At 35.7% G+C, this 16,341-nt stretch overlaps 1 protein-coding gene across 5 annotated transcripts in view; it reads left to right on the top strand.

Moving 5' to 3' along the window:
* The window catches only part of STAG2 (stromal antigen 2), a 171,303-nt gene that overhangs the window by 136,755 nt on the left and 18,207 nt on the right, over positions 1-16,341 (top strand). For all 5 annotated transcript variants that reach the window (XM_023508121.1, XM_003801894.2, XM_023508120.1 and 2 more), the window contains 5 exons: positions 1,490-1,664; positions 6,850-6,989; positions 8,807-8,908; positions 12,329-12,477; positions 13,932-14,060. In XM_023508121.1, the coding sequence (XP_023363889.1) occupies positions 1,490-1,664; positions 6,850-6,989; positions 8,807-8,908; positions 12,329-12,477; positions 13,932-14,060 (695 nt within the window). The remainder of the gene's footprint in view (positions 1-1,489; positions 1,665-6,849; positions 6,990-8,806; positions 8,909-12,328; positions 12,478-13,931; positions 14,061-16,341) is intronic.

Genomic DNA, 16,341 nt, shown 5'->3' on the forward strand with positions numbered 1-16,341 from the left:
TTTAAATGCTTAAAATAGGATTTTAATGGAGTACACAGATCCAAACACAATGCACAAAGTATTACTTTATATTTGTGTGTACAACCAAGATCATCAGTATTCTCTATTTTTTAGAGCGTTAACATATAACCCTTTGTTTAGGCCTTGAGATTATTTGGTTGTTAAATAGCTTATATATGGCTTGGCACCTGTAACTCAAGCAGCTAAGGTGCCAGCCACATACATCAGAGCTGGTGGGTTTGAATCCAGCCCGGTCCTGCCAAACAACAACTACAACCAAAAAATAAATAGCCAGGTGTTGTGGAGGGCACTTGTAGTCCCAGCTACTTAGGAGGCTGAGACAAGGGACTCAAGCCCAAAAGTTGGAGGTTGCTGTGAGCTATGATGCCCTGGTACTCTACCCAGGGTGACAGCTTGAGGATCTGTCTCAAAAAAAAAAAAAAAAAAAAAAAAAAACAAATAGCTTGTATGTCAGTTTTTCTAACAGCTTTCAGGAGTATATTCTTGTCAACTTGACGTGCCAGTTCACCTAATTAGTAAATATCATCATACTTACCATGTTATATCCTTGACTCCGTATGTTATACATTTTAATAGGTGCAAATTACTGCAATAGTAGTAAAATAAGGTGAAGAGATGGATTAGAAGAGTAAAAGCATAAAATAAAGAGATAAAGTAAATGTGGTTGGTTTCCAACAGGCAAGGCTGATGATAAGATATGTTTTGTGACCTGTATTATGTCTTTTCAGCAATGTTCTTCCTTTAGGTATATTTTTAAATTGACTTTGTAACCCCCAAATTCTATTTTCATTACCCCTTCTCAACAGATAATTAATCTTTCCAGTTACCTTTGCCTAATTTTTACCAGTGGTTGACTCTACTTAAAACTCCTGGCAGAGTTTTTATTAAGCTCTTTGAGATATAACTCTCCAACTTTGTTTTTTGTTCTTGATGAGTAGCAAGCACGCCTTTACCTGGTTATGTTTTCTCTACTTAATCAGTATACATGTTAACAATCAGAGTACTTTGAAAGTACCATGGGGTTTTGTGATCTCTATTTTAGTATGCATCTTTTTGATGTTCTTTTCTTCCATCGAATAAAGAATGGTACCAACTTTATATATTATTTCATATTTGAGAATAAATATCTGGAGGCAGAGTATAGGATTTGAAATCAAAGCCTAAATTTGTGTTCTGGCTGCATGGCAGTGTTAACATCCCATACAAGTCACTTAACTCTGATGAAGACAAATAAGAATATTTGTGAAATTGCTTTCCAGTTAGTAAAGCATTATGCAAATAATTGGTAGTTGTTGTTGTAGAAATTACACTACTCAGTTTTAAAGTCTTAAGAAGTATTGAACATTAATTTTTTTAAGAGTTTGAAATATAGAAAGATTCTATTTTTGTGTTAAATATATCAATCATTTGTGTCAATTGGTAAGAAACCTCCGATTATAGTATGCTTTTCTTTTCTTTTAAATAATAGGCATTTACCATCCTTTGTGATATTTTGATGATCTTCAGCCATCAGATTATGTCAGGAGGGCGTGACATGTTAGAACCATTAGTTTACACCCCTGATTCTTCACTGCAATCTGAGTTGCTCAGCTTTATTTTGGATCATGTCTTCATTGAACAGGATGATGATAATAATAGTGCAGGTAATTTTATTGCCATGTTTTTGTTCAAAATCTGTGTGTCCAACATACAAGTTAAGTAACAATAGTGTTCATTTTTGTACTGTCATATATTTTATTCTTAAAATGTAAACGTATTTATTTTATATATAATGCAGTCTGAGAAGTTACTTGTAAAACTTGAAGTGTTCTAGCACACTTTCCTTCTTACCATATTGTAAACAAAATGTGATGTCACGGAACAGAGGCTTTTAAGCCAGATCTCTGTTTTTCACTAGCCCTGAACCTCTTTTTCTAATTTGTAACTATCTCATAAAACTGAGGATTTAATGATAATTGAGCAAAGTAACTAGTTGAGTACCTAGGCGTATATCATAGGTACTCAATAATATTTACTCCCTCTTCCCCTTATTTGTTGGTAATAAGAATATTCAGGAAATTTGAAAAGAATTTTCAGTCGTATATTTGTATCACATTGGTTTTTATATTTTGGAAATATTAATGTCATTTCTGAACGTCAGAAAAATGTTTCTAAGGCAGGGCACGGTGGTTCACACCTGTAATTCTAGCAATCTGTGAGGCCAAGGCAGGTGACTTGCCTGAGCTCTCACAGGTTCAAGACCAGCCTGAGCCAGAGAGAGACCCCCCCACCTCATAAAATAGCCAGGAGTTGTGGCGGGCACCTGTAGTCCCAGCTACTCGGGAACCTGAGGTCAGAGAATCACTCGAGCCCAAGAGTTTAAGGTTGCTGTAAGCTGTGACACCACAGCACTCTACCGAGGGCAACAAAGTAAGTCTTTGTCTTTTAAAAAAAATGTTTGTAATTATTCTGTGAAAGTCTGGGGCAGTACAGAATATTCATGGAAAATAAACCAGTCTTGCCTAGTGTTAAGTTCCTCTTCACCTCCTAATTTCATACACACTCTAGTTCCCTTATTTGAACATGAGGTCATGGAAAAGCAAATAGTATTTCATGGCTTCTTCCTGGGTTTGTTTTTAATGTAAAGTTACTCTTGAAGGAAAATACAATACAAACATGTATGTATCTATACTAATATATCATTACATGTCAAATTCTAAATAAACATACATAATTCTAGACATGATTGGGTGTGGTGGCTCACACCTGTAATCCATCCATGTTGGGAAGCTGAGGTAGGAGGATCACTTGCATTTAGGAGTTCAAGACCAGCCTGAAGAACATAGTGACACCCTGTCTCTACAAAAGAATGGAAAAAATTTCTGGGTGTGGTATTGCTCCTATAGTCCTAGCTTTTGGGAGGCTGAGGCAGGAGAATTGCTTAAGTATAGAAGTTTGAGATTGCCATGAGCTATGATGATGCCACTACACCAGCAAATGGAATGAGTGAATCAATAAGTGAATGAATGACATGGTTTATAGCTAATTTTTAGCAATAAAGATCTTCATGCTCACATACTAAAATCTTACCCAGAATACAATTGAGAAACCTATAATAGCCAAATCAGTTTTCAAAATCTATGTAGTAAAGTTTCCAGTTATGCTTTTATTCATAATATTGATTTGACAGACATTTATAATTCAGCAGGCAGTATTTTAGATACTCTGGATATGAAAAAAGGAGGCAGGGTCTCTTTCTTCAAGAGTTAAATTCAAGTAAAAAGGACATCTAAAAACAAGTAGTTACATATAATGCAGTCTGAGAAGTTAATGGAGGCACGTACAATGTGTTACGGGCATTTAGAGGACGTTCTAATTTGTCTAAGGGCTTGAAACATCTTTGAGATGAAGCCTAACATTAGAAAGTGGTCTGAAAAGATGAGTAGGACTTTTTTTTTCTCTCTTTTAAAACAGAGTCTTACTCTGTTGCCCTGGGTAGATCACAGCAACTTTAAACTCTTGGGCTCAAGCAGTCCTCTTGCCTTAGCCTTTTGAGTACCTGTGACCACAATGCCCAGCTGGGTTTTTTGGCGGGTTTTTTGGTTTGTTTGTTTTTGTTTTTAGAGTAGAGATAGGGTCTTGCTCTTGCTCTGTCTCTGGCAGGTCAAGCAGTCCACCCACTTTAGCCTTCTAGAGTATTAGGATTACAGGCACAAGCTACCATGCCTAGCCGAGTAGGACTTTTTAAAACTTCTATGGGAAGGTATAGTTGCATTCTAAAACCTGATACAAACTAAATTGGTATATAATCCTTTTGTTAAGTGGGAACTGCCTCAGCATTATTTAGATCATGGGAAATTGAATGAGAATATGCTTGCCAATACTCCTAAGTTTTCTAGGAGCTTCCTAGAATTGCCCAGAGTCTTATCTCCTTGGACTTTGTGTTTTATATTTACACTTTTACAATGAAATATATTCCAGTCCTATAGTAAAGTACAAAATAGAACAGATTTGTGCTTACCTACCCACCCACTAGTCTTCGTCAAATTTAGCTATATTTGTTTCAGATTTTTTAAAGAAATACAGCACAGTTATTTAAAAATACCTCATTTTTGTCTTTTCCCTAAAGATAACTGCTATCCTAAATTAGCTGTTTATTGTACCTTTGCATTTAAATTTAATTTTACTAGGAATTTATCTCTTAACATTATAAATTATCTGTTGCTAACTGCTACATAAATGAAATCATGTTGAAACTTTTGTGACTTGCTTTTGAGTTAACATTTTTGAGATCTTTCAGTGTTGACATGTAGTTAATTCATTAAGTGCTGAATATTATGTGATATGAATTAACCACAATTTATCCATTTTCCTATTGTGTTGAACACTTAGGTGTTTCTACTTTTTACCCAATTAGAGTAGTGAATGTTACAATAATTACTCTAATACTTAGCTCCTTGAGCACATATGCAAGTGGTTTTATTTACTTTTTTTTATTTTTGAGACAAAGTCCTGCTCTGTTGTCCTAGGCTAGAATGTTGTGGCTTCAGCCTAGTTCACAGCAACCTTAATAACTCCTGTGCTCAAGTGATCCTCTTGCCTTAGCCCTGTGAGTAGCTGGCACTAAAAATAGAAAAATAGCAAGCTATTATATATATCCAAGATTGGAATCACTGGATTATGTACATCACATGTTGCCAAAGTTATTGTATTATTTTATCTTCCCACCATTAACATATAACACTTTCCATTGTTACACATCATCATCTCATGCCTGGTATTAATAGACCTTTCGTTTGTTAGCTCACATCAGATTAGAAAGAGAGAGTAAATAGGGAATGCTTCCAGGGGTGGTACATTGACAATACATAATAATGTGACAGCTGGCACTTTGTGAAAGGCCCAGTGAGTTGGACACTTTTTATATTCCTTAATGCCTACAAGAAAAAAAAGTGGCTAATTTTTGGTAAATAAGAAGTGGAGAAAAATAAAAATCGGGGTTTAAAGACCTCTTAATGTCATCAGATGATTTTTTTCTGTAGGAGGAAAAGTCTGTATACCTCTACTTCCTATGAGCAGTACTAAATACTGATTGGAAACAATAGCATGTAAAAATCATCCATTATAATGACAGAGTCATTGAGAAAAGGTTAGCATATATATTCAGCGTAACCCCTTTAAAAAGTGAGTAATATGTTTCAGGTTTTCTAAGCAAATGACCTTGACATCCTTGGACATCCACCCATGCTAAAATTTTCTCTGTTGGCCTATCTTAAACAAATTCTTATTCTTAAAATTTGGTTTGAATTTCCTAGCAGTTATCAAGGATTACCAGAGTAAGCTAAACAATTAATTAAAAAATAAACATTCATATTTTACACAATGTTTTTTATGTTAGAGACCTTACATTGAAGATATGATTGTACATGTACAGACTATTCACAAAAGATGAATTATAATTGGCTAATAAACATGGAGAAACTTTTTTTTTTTTGAGACAGTCTCAATTTGTTACCTTGGGTAGAGTGGCATGGTATCACAGCTCACAGCAACCCTAAACTCTTGATCTTAAGCGATTCTCTTGCCTTGGCCTCCTAAGTAGCTGGGACTACAGGCACCCGCCACAACACCCGGCTATTTTTTTGTTGTCGTTGTTGCAGTTGTCATTTTTGCTTTAGTTGGCCCAGGCTGGGTTCAAACCAGCAGCCTTGGTGTATGTACGTGGCTGGTGACCTACCCACTGAGCTACAGGTACCACCCCATATGGAGAAACTTTAACTTCACTGATAGCCAAAGAAATTTAAATTAATATGAATGGTGTTTTTTTTTTAAGTAATTTCATTTGTGAAATCTATCCAGAAGAAAATTTTTACACAGCTTTTCATGTAAGAAGTCTTCATCACAGTTTTATTTACAGCATCAAATAATTAGAAACAGTCCTTTGACAGTACTGGGCTACAGTGGGCCTTCACTGACTAGGAATTTAGAAATAAGTCTGTTCTTTTGAGAACTGAATGTCAAGATCTTGCATGATGGGTCAGAGTAATAATATGCAAAGTTATCCAAAAAAGACGGAATGGTTTCTAAGCTGGTCTAACTGATAAATTTAGTATGTATGAAGAACGTGTTAGCAAGAGATGGGTGAGGTAAGGTGGCATCATCCTTGGCAGGGATAAGAGAATTTCTGAGGTTGGCTACATGCAGGAAAGAAGAGCCTCAACCAATGAACATTGAATATGTAGAATTCATTGACAAACTATCAAGTTAGGAAAGTATATGAATGTATTAGGCAAGCTTAGCCTGACTTCATAAACATCAATTCCTCTGACTCACTCCATTTGTTCCTGTTTAACTCCATTTGTTCCTGATTGTTTACCAATCTTCTGATTATTATTCAATGTCATAAGAATTTGGTCTATTGGAATAAATTGTAAATGGTTATAATCTTTAATTTAAATGTTTTCCCTTTTAAAAATTCTCCAATGAAAGGGTATTCTATAGTGAGAATTAATAATATATGGGCTCAGTGCTTGTAGCACAGTGGTTATGGCGCCAGCCACATACATACACCGAAGTTGGTAGATTTGAACCCGGCCTGGGCCAGGTAAACAACAAAGACAACTGCAACAAAAAATAGTTGGGCATTGTGGCGAGTGCCTGTAGTCCTAGCTACTTGGGAGGCTAAAGCAAGAGAAGTGCTTAAGCCTAAGAGTTTGAGGTTGCTGTGAGCTGTGATGCCATGGCACTCTACTGAGGGTATCACAGTGAGACTGTGTGTGAAAATAATAATAATAATATATGATAGAAGTAAAGTACAATATGGCTTAATGTCTGGGATTTTTTTCTCAGATGGTCAGCAGGAGGATGAAGCCAGTAAAATTGAAGCTCTGCACAAGAGGAGAAATTTACTTGCAGCATTTTGTAAGCTAATTGTATATACTGTGGTGGAGATGAATACAGCTGCAGATATCTTCAAGCAGTATATGAAGGTAAAGTTGAAAAATGGACAAGATACCTTTAAAATGCATAAAAGATAATGTAATGTTTTATTCTTGTTTGCTATTGAACTTTTTTTGTTGTTGTTGTTTAACCCTAATAATTCTGTTACCATTGAATTTTTCCAATACTAAATTACCTTTTGGGGGCGATGCCTGTGGCTCAAGAAGTAGGGCACTGGCCCCATATACTGGAGGTGGCAGGTTCAAACTGGGCCCTGGCCAAAAACTGCAAAAATAATTTTTTTTTGTTTGTTTTTGGACCTACCCCAATAAATTACTTTTTTTCTTCATTCTTTGCTTTTCTAATTCTCTCTCTTTTTTTGAAGACACAGTCTCTCTCATTCTGTCGTCCTGGGTAGAGTGCTATGGTGTCATCATAGCTCACAGCAACCTCAAACTCCTGGGCTCAATTGAACCTTCTGTCTCAGTTTTTCTATTATCTTTTTTTTTTTTTTTAATTGAGACAGTGTTACTTTGTCATTCTTGGTAGAGTGCTGTAACATTGTAGCTCACAACAACCTCAGACTCTTGGGCTCAAGTGATTTTCTTGCCTCAGCCTCCTTAGTAGTAGCTGGGACTACAAGTGCCCACTACAACGCCTGGCTTTTTTTGTTTTGTTTTGTTTTGTTTTTGTTTAGCAGGCCCAAGCGAGGTTTGAACCCACCAGACCCAGAGGATGAGGCTGGCGCTCTAACCACTGAGCTATGGGTGCCCAACCAGTTTTTCTATTTTTTGTAGAGATTTTTATTCTCATTGCAGTCTGCCTGCCTGGGCCTCTCGGAGTGATGGGACTACAGGCACATGTCACAATGCCCAGCTAGTTTTTCTCTTTTTAGTAGAGATGGGGTCTTGCTTGTGTTCAGGCTGGTCTTCAACTCCTGAGCTCAAGCAATCCACCCATTTCAGCCTCCCACAGTGCTAGGATTATAGGAATGAGTCACTAGACCTGGCTAAAATACTATCTTAAATTAGATAAAAAGTCTATGTGCAGTCCCTAATATAAATATGCATAAATAAGTTTCTTTTAAAAGGGGTTTATGGCTTGGTGCAGTGGCTCATACCTGTAATCTAGCACTTTGAGAGGCTAAGGCAGGAGAATTGCTTGAGGCCAAAAGTTTGAGACAATCCTGGATCACACAGTTAGACCCTGTCTCTACAAAAAATTATGAGTAACTGTATTATAGTCATTGTTTTAATATTAAGTTAACAAGGAGAACTTTGTTTATATCCTTTATTTTACTTTTGAATATCTAAATAACCCGATTATTGTTTTATTCCATACCTGTTTTTTGTTTTTTTTTTTTGAGACAAGAGTCTCACTGTGTTGCCCTTGGTAAAGTGCTATGGCATCATAGCTTATAGCAACCTCAAACGCTTAGGCTTAAGCCATTCTTTTGCCTCAGCCTCCCAAGGAGCTGGGACTACAGGTGCCCTCTATAATGCCCGGCTATTTTTTTGTTGTAATTGTCATTTTCAGCAGGCACAGGCTGGGTTCGAACCTGCCAGCCTTGGTGTATGTGGCTGGCTGCCTAGCCACTGAGCATCCATACCTGTTTTATTTAAAACCAAGTCTGGAGCTTAAGTTGATTGGCTGTTAACTTTTTGGTATGTCTGAATTTACTGAAATGAGGGATTATGTGCTTAGAAGTGATCTTAAAATTTCAGTAATGTTTTGTTCCTACTTGGAAGGCATAATTTCAACCAAATAAATACTTTGTGAAATGCTTGCATTACTAACCTAAAATTATTCTTATTATCCAATAGTTTTAATATAGTAACTCTCTAATTTGTCTAAACTTCTTTTCTAGTATTATAATGACTATGGAGATATCATCAAAGAAACAATGAGCAAAACAAGGCAGATAGACAAAATTCAGTGTGCTAAGACTCTCATTCTCAGTCTGCAACAGGTAAGACATTAAGAAGTATACCAGATTTAGCTAACATACCTAACACTTAATAATTAGCAGAATAAGATAGCAGCTGAAATGGGGGAAAGAATGCAATGGACAATTCATAAAATTAGAAATATAAAATAGTCAACCTCACTAGTACACAAAGAAGCACAGGCGAGATCATTTCAGGATTGGCAAAACCTTTATCTGTCTAAGGTATGGAGGAAATAGATGTGGTAGGTAGTTCAGCAATATATGCAAAAATTTATAGTATGTCTACCATGTTACTAGTAGTAATACGCTTGCTTTGGTAGATTTCATGTGAATTTTACTTTTTTCTCTATTTCCAAACTTACTTTAATGAGCATGTATGATTTTGTTTTTTGAGATAGAGCCTCACTTGGTTACCCGTGGTAGAGTGCTGTAGCATCTTAGCTCACAGCAACCTGAAATTTTAGGTTTCAAGTGATCCTCTTGCCTCAGCCTCCCAAGTACCTGGGACTACAGGCGCCTGCCACAACACCTGGCTGTTTTTTAGAGACTGGGTCTTGCTCTGGCTCAGGCTGGTCTCAAACCTGTGAGCTCAGGTAATGCACCTGCCTCAGCTTCCCAAGGGCTGAGATTATAGGTGTGAGCCATGGCGCATATATGAATTTTTTATAATTAAAATGCAGTCATCCTTTTCATTTTGGCAGTGGCAAAGCAGGTTTAATTAACTAAAATTATTTGCTTAGTGTGCTTTTGCCTTTGGACAGAAAATTTACATGCAAAACATAGTCCAGCCTATTACAATTTGATAATTTTTTTTTTTTAATTTTTGCAGTTTTTGGCAGGGGCTGGGTTTGAACCCTCCACCTCCGCTATATGGGGCCGACGCCCTACTTCTTTGAGCCACAGACACCACCCTTGATAAACCTTTTTGCTTTTCAGAAATCTAGTTATGAAAGTTGTTAATTTAATTTGCAAATTTGAATATTCATTGTTAAAATTAATAAAATTTAAAAGATTTTAAGGGTAGCATTTAAATAACTTTTGCTATAAAATAATGGTCCTGGCTGTACAAAATTTAGAAAATATAGGACTTGGAACAAATACAAGTTTTCACTTAACAATAACCTTTTTGTTTTTTAATAACCTCAGTCTTTTTTATGCCTGCATGAAATCTTATTTTTTATAAAAATTAAATTACATTGTCTATTCTACTTTTCAAGTCTGCATTTTAATATTAATAAACCCTGAATATATTCATGGCATTAAATAATGTCCTCAGTATTTTATTTTGTGAGCAGCAGGGGCTTATTGTTTTCTTCCATCTTTATTTCAGTATTATCAGATAAGTGAAAATTGTATATATTTATAACATATAATGTGATGTTTTGATGTGTGTGTACATTGTGAAATGTCTAAATTAAGCTAATAGATACATTATCTCACTTAAGAACATTTAATATTCTTAAATTTCAAATATATAATACAATATATACTTTTTTTTTTTTTTTGACACAGGGTCTTGTTTTGTCACTTGGGCTAGAGCGCAGTGGCATCATCATAGCTCACTGTAACCTGAAATACCTGGGCTCTAGGAATTCCTGGCTTCTGGGTAGCGAGGACTACAGGTGCATGCCACCCTGCCCAGCTAATTTTTCTATAGTTTTGTAGAGAAAGGGTCTTCCTGTATTTCTCAGACTGGGCTTAAACTCCTGGCCTCAAGCAGTCCTCCTGTCTTGACCTCCCGTAGTGCTAGGATTATAGGCATGAGACGCAACACTTAAGTCCATTAGTAACTATAGTCACCACATTTTACAGTAGATCTTCAGAACTTATTCATGCCATTAATTAATGTCCTGTTCTACCGAAATGACCAACAGCTCCTGTCCCACACCTCCAGTGCCTGGCAACCACCATTCTCCTCTTCTATGAGTTCAACATTTTTGGCTTATACATAAGAGTGAGATCATTTGGTAATTGCCTTCTGGGCCCGGCATACTTTGTATTACATGATGTTCTTCAGGTTCCTCTGTTTTCACAAGTGACAGGATTTCCTTCCTTTATAAATGCTGAATAATACATGTTTGCACACAATAGAATATTGTTTCTTTATCCGTTTATTAGTTGGGTTGATTCCATGGCCTGACTATTGTGAATAGTACTGGAATGAACTCACGTGAGCGTGCAGCCATCTTGTCAGTATATCAGTTTCATTTGTTTTTATATGTACCCAAGATCTTCCATCATTTTTTAAAATTGACACATAGGGCTGGTCATGATGGCTCACACCTATAATCCTAAAACTCTGGGAGACTGAGGTGGGTTTGCTTGAGCTCAGGAATTGGAGACCAGCCTGAGCAAAAGGGACACCCCATCTCTACTAACAACAGAAAAAAAAAAAAACTAGCCAGATGTTGTGGTGGGTGCCTGTACTAGCTACTCAGGAGGCTGAAGCAAGAGGAGGGCTTGAGCCTAGTTGTTTGAGGTTGCTGTGAGCTATGGTGCCATGACACTTCACCTCAGGGGACAGAGTGAGACTCTTGTCTCCAATAAAAACTGACACATAAATGTATGTATTTATGGAGTACATATTAAAGTTTTGATACAATGTATTATTAGGTCAGGGTGATTAGCATATCCCTCATTTTTAGTAACTGTAATGTTCTAATAGATTATTATTTAACCAGTCTTTTCCTATTTTATATTTACAAATTTTGCCATTATAAATACCACTAAAACATTTTTGTACTTAGTATTGTGTATAAATTTTACTTCTTTTGGATAAAGTTCTATGATGAAAGTTCTTGTGAAGATTCATCCCTGAAATAATAGACCATTGTTTCCCAATAATTTACTGGGTTTCCTTTTTTAATGTTTTTATCTGTTATGTTTATATCCAGTTAATACTAGTAGGATTCTGGCCAAACTAACCCGAAGAATTTCTTTCTTTCTTTTTTCTTTTTTTAATTTTTTTTATTTTTTTATTTTTTAGAGTCATTTTGTTGCCCTCGGTAGAATGCTTTGGCGTCACAGCTCACAGCAACCTCCAGCTCTTGGGCTTAGGTGATTCTCTTGCCTCAGCTTCCCGAGTAGCTGGGACTATAGGCGCCCACCACAATGCCTGGCTATTTTTTGTTGCAGTTTGGCTGGGGCTGGCTTTGAACCCACCACCCTCGGCATATGGGGCCAGCACCCTACTCATGGAGCCATAGGCACCGCTCAAGAATTTCTAATATCGATAAAGAACTTCTAGTTTTAGTGTATGAAATGTTATATAATTTTAGGCATTTGTATCATACTTTTAAAAATCCTTATGTTAGAGTAAAATTCAGTGCCTTGTTTATTGAATACCTTCTGTATTTTATGTAGAAAATGTCATATTATAAAAGATGTTAATCCTTAGTTATTTAAAAAATCCTCTAACATGCTTTCTTTCCTTTCAAACAGCTTTTTAATGAAATGATACAAGAAAATGGCTATAATTTTGATAGATCATCATCTACATTTAGTGGCATAAAAGAACTTGCTCGACGTTTTGCTTTAACTTTTGGACTTGATCAATTGAAAACAAGAGAAGCCATTGCTATGCTACACAAGTAATCTTCAGATAATTTTATTTTTAGTTATGAACCTTTGTGGGGGTATTTAGTCCTTGCATTTGGAATAAACAAATTAAATATATGCTTTATTATTAGTTTATACATCTGTACCATATCTCCTTTCTCAACTTTCTTAACTTCAAGAGCCTATTATCGTTATGAGTGCTATATGAAGTAGGAAATGAGTTGAAACTAAAACTTCCTTTATAAGAAGGTCTTTTGCACTGAAAACTGTACAGAGTCTTTATAAATTATGTGAAGCAAAGCAGGATAAATTTATAAGGCATTACAGAATCTTTATTAGCTATTGTCATAGTCACACTGATAGAGAAATCTTTGAGGTTTGATTTGTCTCAAGTTTTCTCTTTCTGGTTCTGTTGTCTATTTTATAGATTTTTTTCCCCTTGTTTTTAGCCACAGCTTCCTTTTTGTCTATACGTTTTCTTTTCCTTATTAAAATTAGAAAGCATTTGATTTTATATTCAGCAAGTAGTTCAGTGATCAGTTACACTTTTTAAGTATGGGTACATTTTAGAGTTGCGTAGCATAACCAATGTCTGCATATTAAGACCCTTTATCGCTTAACTGTGGGTTAAAGAACCTTCACTTCAGGAAAATCAAGAAGCCTGGACTCTTCTTTGAAAGATTCCTCTTTTTTGTCTCTCTTACCCTTCTTTCCTACTTAAGTTTAGTTAATGGTCTTCCCTCAAGAAAATTTTCTGCTCTTAAGTTTCTCCATACCACCTTCAGTGTTAATTCACTCTATCCTATAAAATTATTTGAAAACTTTCAAATTCATTTTTATGCCTTTTAATACATTGTATAGCATTTTTAGCTAATATTTAAGGATCACACATGTAATTATTTTGAGTAGTAATACATCATGTTCTTCCTGTAATAACCTTCTTTCTTTCTTCCTCAATTCCATCTGAATTATTCTATACCCAATTACATTTTAATATATTTTTAATTTTTTTTCCCAGTTACATTTTTCCTTAGAGTATAATGTTGGGTTATTTTCTTGATTAATAAAGGTCTTTAGTACCACATAAATATAGTTTAAATGGGCCCTGAGTGGAATTTAACTTTAAAACTTTACTCTTAAATGTGTCATTATAAATAGTTATTCCCTTATGTCTTGAAAAGTACAGATAATGTATTTATCATTACATGAGAAAATTTGTGTGTTTTCTGTGGGGAAAAAAGTACTGAGTAAATAATGTAGATATACTAAACCACATTGAACATGAAAGCAAACAAGTAGGGGTGTTTTGTTTTAAAGAAGTAACAGTGACATAAATACATTCATTCTTATACTTAAAGCTTCCTTATTTTCTATTACTGAAATTAAAAGCATGGCAAATGAAGTAGAGTGTAATTTCTTTTCTAAGTTATTAAATGTTTTATTATACTCCCTCAAATATTTACTTCAATAATATTTTTCTTTGCAGAGATGGCATAGAATTTGCTTTTAAAGAGCCTAATCCACAAGGGGAGAGTCATCCACCTTTAAATTTGGCATTTCTTGATATTCTGAGTGAATTTTCTTCTAAACTACTCCGACAAGACAAAAGAACAGTGTATGTATTTGTTGGAGATGTCCTATTTAATTTCATTTTAGAATTGTTATGAATGTTATACTTGGTTTTCCCCCTTATACATGCATAAATTAGAATTATAGGTTAGATTAGTGCATGAAAAAACTTTATATTTCAGCAACTTTATAAATTGAAGATTATAACTATATTCTGTGCATAATACTCCATTTTAATATTGTGAGTTCCCTTCCTGTGGCTTTTCAGATGTAACCTGAACATGGGTTCTAGCTACGTTGCCTCAGACTCTGGGCTCAAATAGTTCTCTTGCTCAACCAGACATGCAGCTGCTTTGTGTATTTTTTTTTTTTTTTTTGAGACAGAGTATCATTTTGTTGCCTTCTGTAGAGTGCTGTAGTGTCATAGTTTACAGTATCCTCAAACTCTTGGGCTCAAGCAATTCTCTTGCCTCAGCCTCTATAATAGGTGGATCTACATGAGTCCCCCATAATGCTCAGCTATTTTTGTTGTTGTTGTTGTTTGTTTGTTTGTTTAGTTGGCCCAGGCCAAGTTTGAATCCAGCAACCCTGGTATATGTGGCCAGCGCCCTAACCAATGAGCTATGGATGATGAGACTGCTTTATATATTCTTTTTTTTTGGACGGACTCTTATTTTGTCACCCTCGGTACAGTGCCGTGATGTCATAGCTCACAGCACTCAAACTCTTGGGCTTAAGTGATTCTCTTGTCTTGGCCTCCCAAGTAGCTAGAATTACAGGGGCTCGCCACAATGCCTGACTTTTTTTTGGTTGCAGTTATCATTGTTGTTTGGCAGGCAGGGGCTGGATTCGAACCCTCCAGCCAGCTCCGGTGTTATGTGGCTGACACCCTAGCCACTGAGCTATAGGCGCTGAGCCCTTTATGTATTTTTTTTTTTAGAGACAGAGCCTCAAGCTGTTGCCCTGGGTAGAGTGCTGTGGCATCACAGCTTACAGCAACCTCCAACTCCTGGGCTTAAGCGATTCTCTTGCCTCAGCCTCCCAAGTAGCTAGAACTACAGGCACCCGCCCAATGCCCAGCTATTTTTTGATTGTAGTTGTCATTGTTGTTAGGGAGGCCCGGGCTGGATTTGAACCCACCAGCTCTGGTGTATGTGGCTGGCACCTTAGCTGCTTGAGCTATAGGCACTGAGCCCCTTTATGTATTTTTATTTGCATTCTTATCTTAAACCAACTAGGGAGGGATTATTTAAAATGCAATAATATTGGTTACCCAGGAGGAGCATCCTACTTTATCTGTGTCTTAAGCTATGGATACACTGGAAAGTTGAAATTGTTATATTTTTAGTTTAAATTCTCAACAGACCATTTAGTAAACGGGGCAGTTTTCTGGTTTAGTTACCAATATGATGACTTAATGAGAGCTCAAAAATGGCTTTCAATTTTCAAAATATTTTCCCACCTTTCCTCTTATCTTTGGTGTATAAATGGGCAGAAGAATATGAATACCACATGGTACAGATAATCTCTAAATATTTTATATTTAAAGAGTGTAGAATTTTATATGAAAATCTAAAGCAGATAAAACTATATGGTGGTTGAAATCACGGTAGTGGTTACTTCTAGTGTTGCAGCGATTGGGAATACTAATGTACGGGAATGTTCTGTATCTTAATATGCATGTGGGTTACACAAGTAGATTTATTTTGTAAAACTGATCAATCTGCACTCAATTTCTTTACATTCTATTATGTATAAATTTAACACAGTTAAAAAGTTTACACAATTAATGTATAGACAGCATTAATCAGATAAATGCAAACAATGAAATACTATTTCTCACCTAGCAGATTAGCAAAAATTAAGATGTCTAATAGTGTTAAATAAATATTACCAAAGATGTGGAGCACTAAAGCCTTTTATACATTGGTGATGATGGTGTAAATTGGTACAAGACTACTTTGTGGAGCAATTTGGCAATGTCTTGTAAAGTTAGATTCCCCCTACCTCTTGATCCAGTTATTTCACTCATAAGTAGATACCCTACTGAAACTCTTGAACACATACATGAGGAGAATGATAAAAGAATGTTAACTTTTGGATTATTTAAATAAGGAAAAATTCAAAATAGCCTAAACATCTGTCAACTAGAAATGGATCAGTAGACTGAGACATGATTGAGTACCATGCAGCAATTAAAATGTCTGGATTTTAAAACATAATGTTGAGTACAGATAGCAAAATACAAAACTTTTGTGGGGTTTACTGACCACTATGTATTAAAAGTATAGTAAATATGCATGGGGATGATAAATTGCAAATTTCAC

This window comes from Otolemur garnettii, unplaced genomic scaffold (genome assembly GCF_000181295.1).
Source record: "Otolemur garnettii isolate 467f Iridium unplaced genomic scaffold, OtoGar3 scaffold00224, whole genome shotgun sequence".
NCBI lineage: Eukaryota > Metazoa > Chordata > Mammalia > Primates > Galagidae > Otolemur > Otolemur garnettii.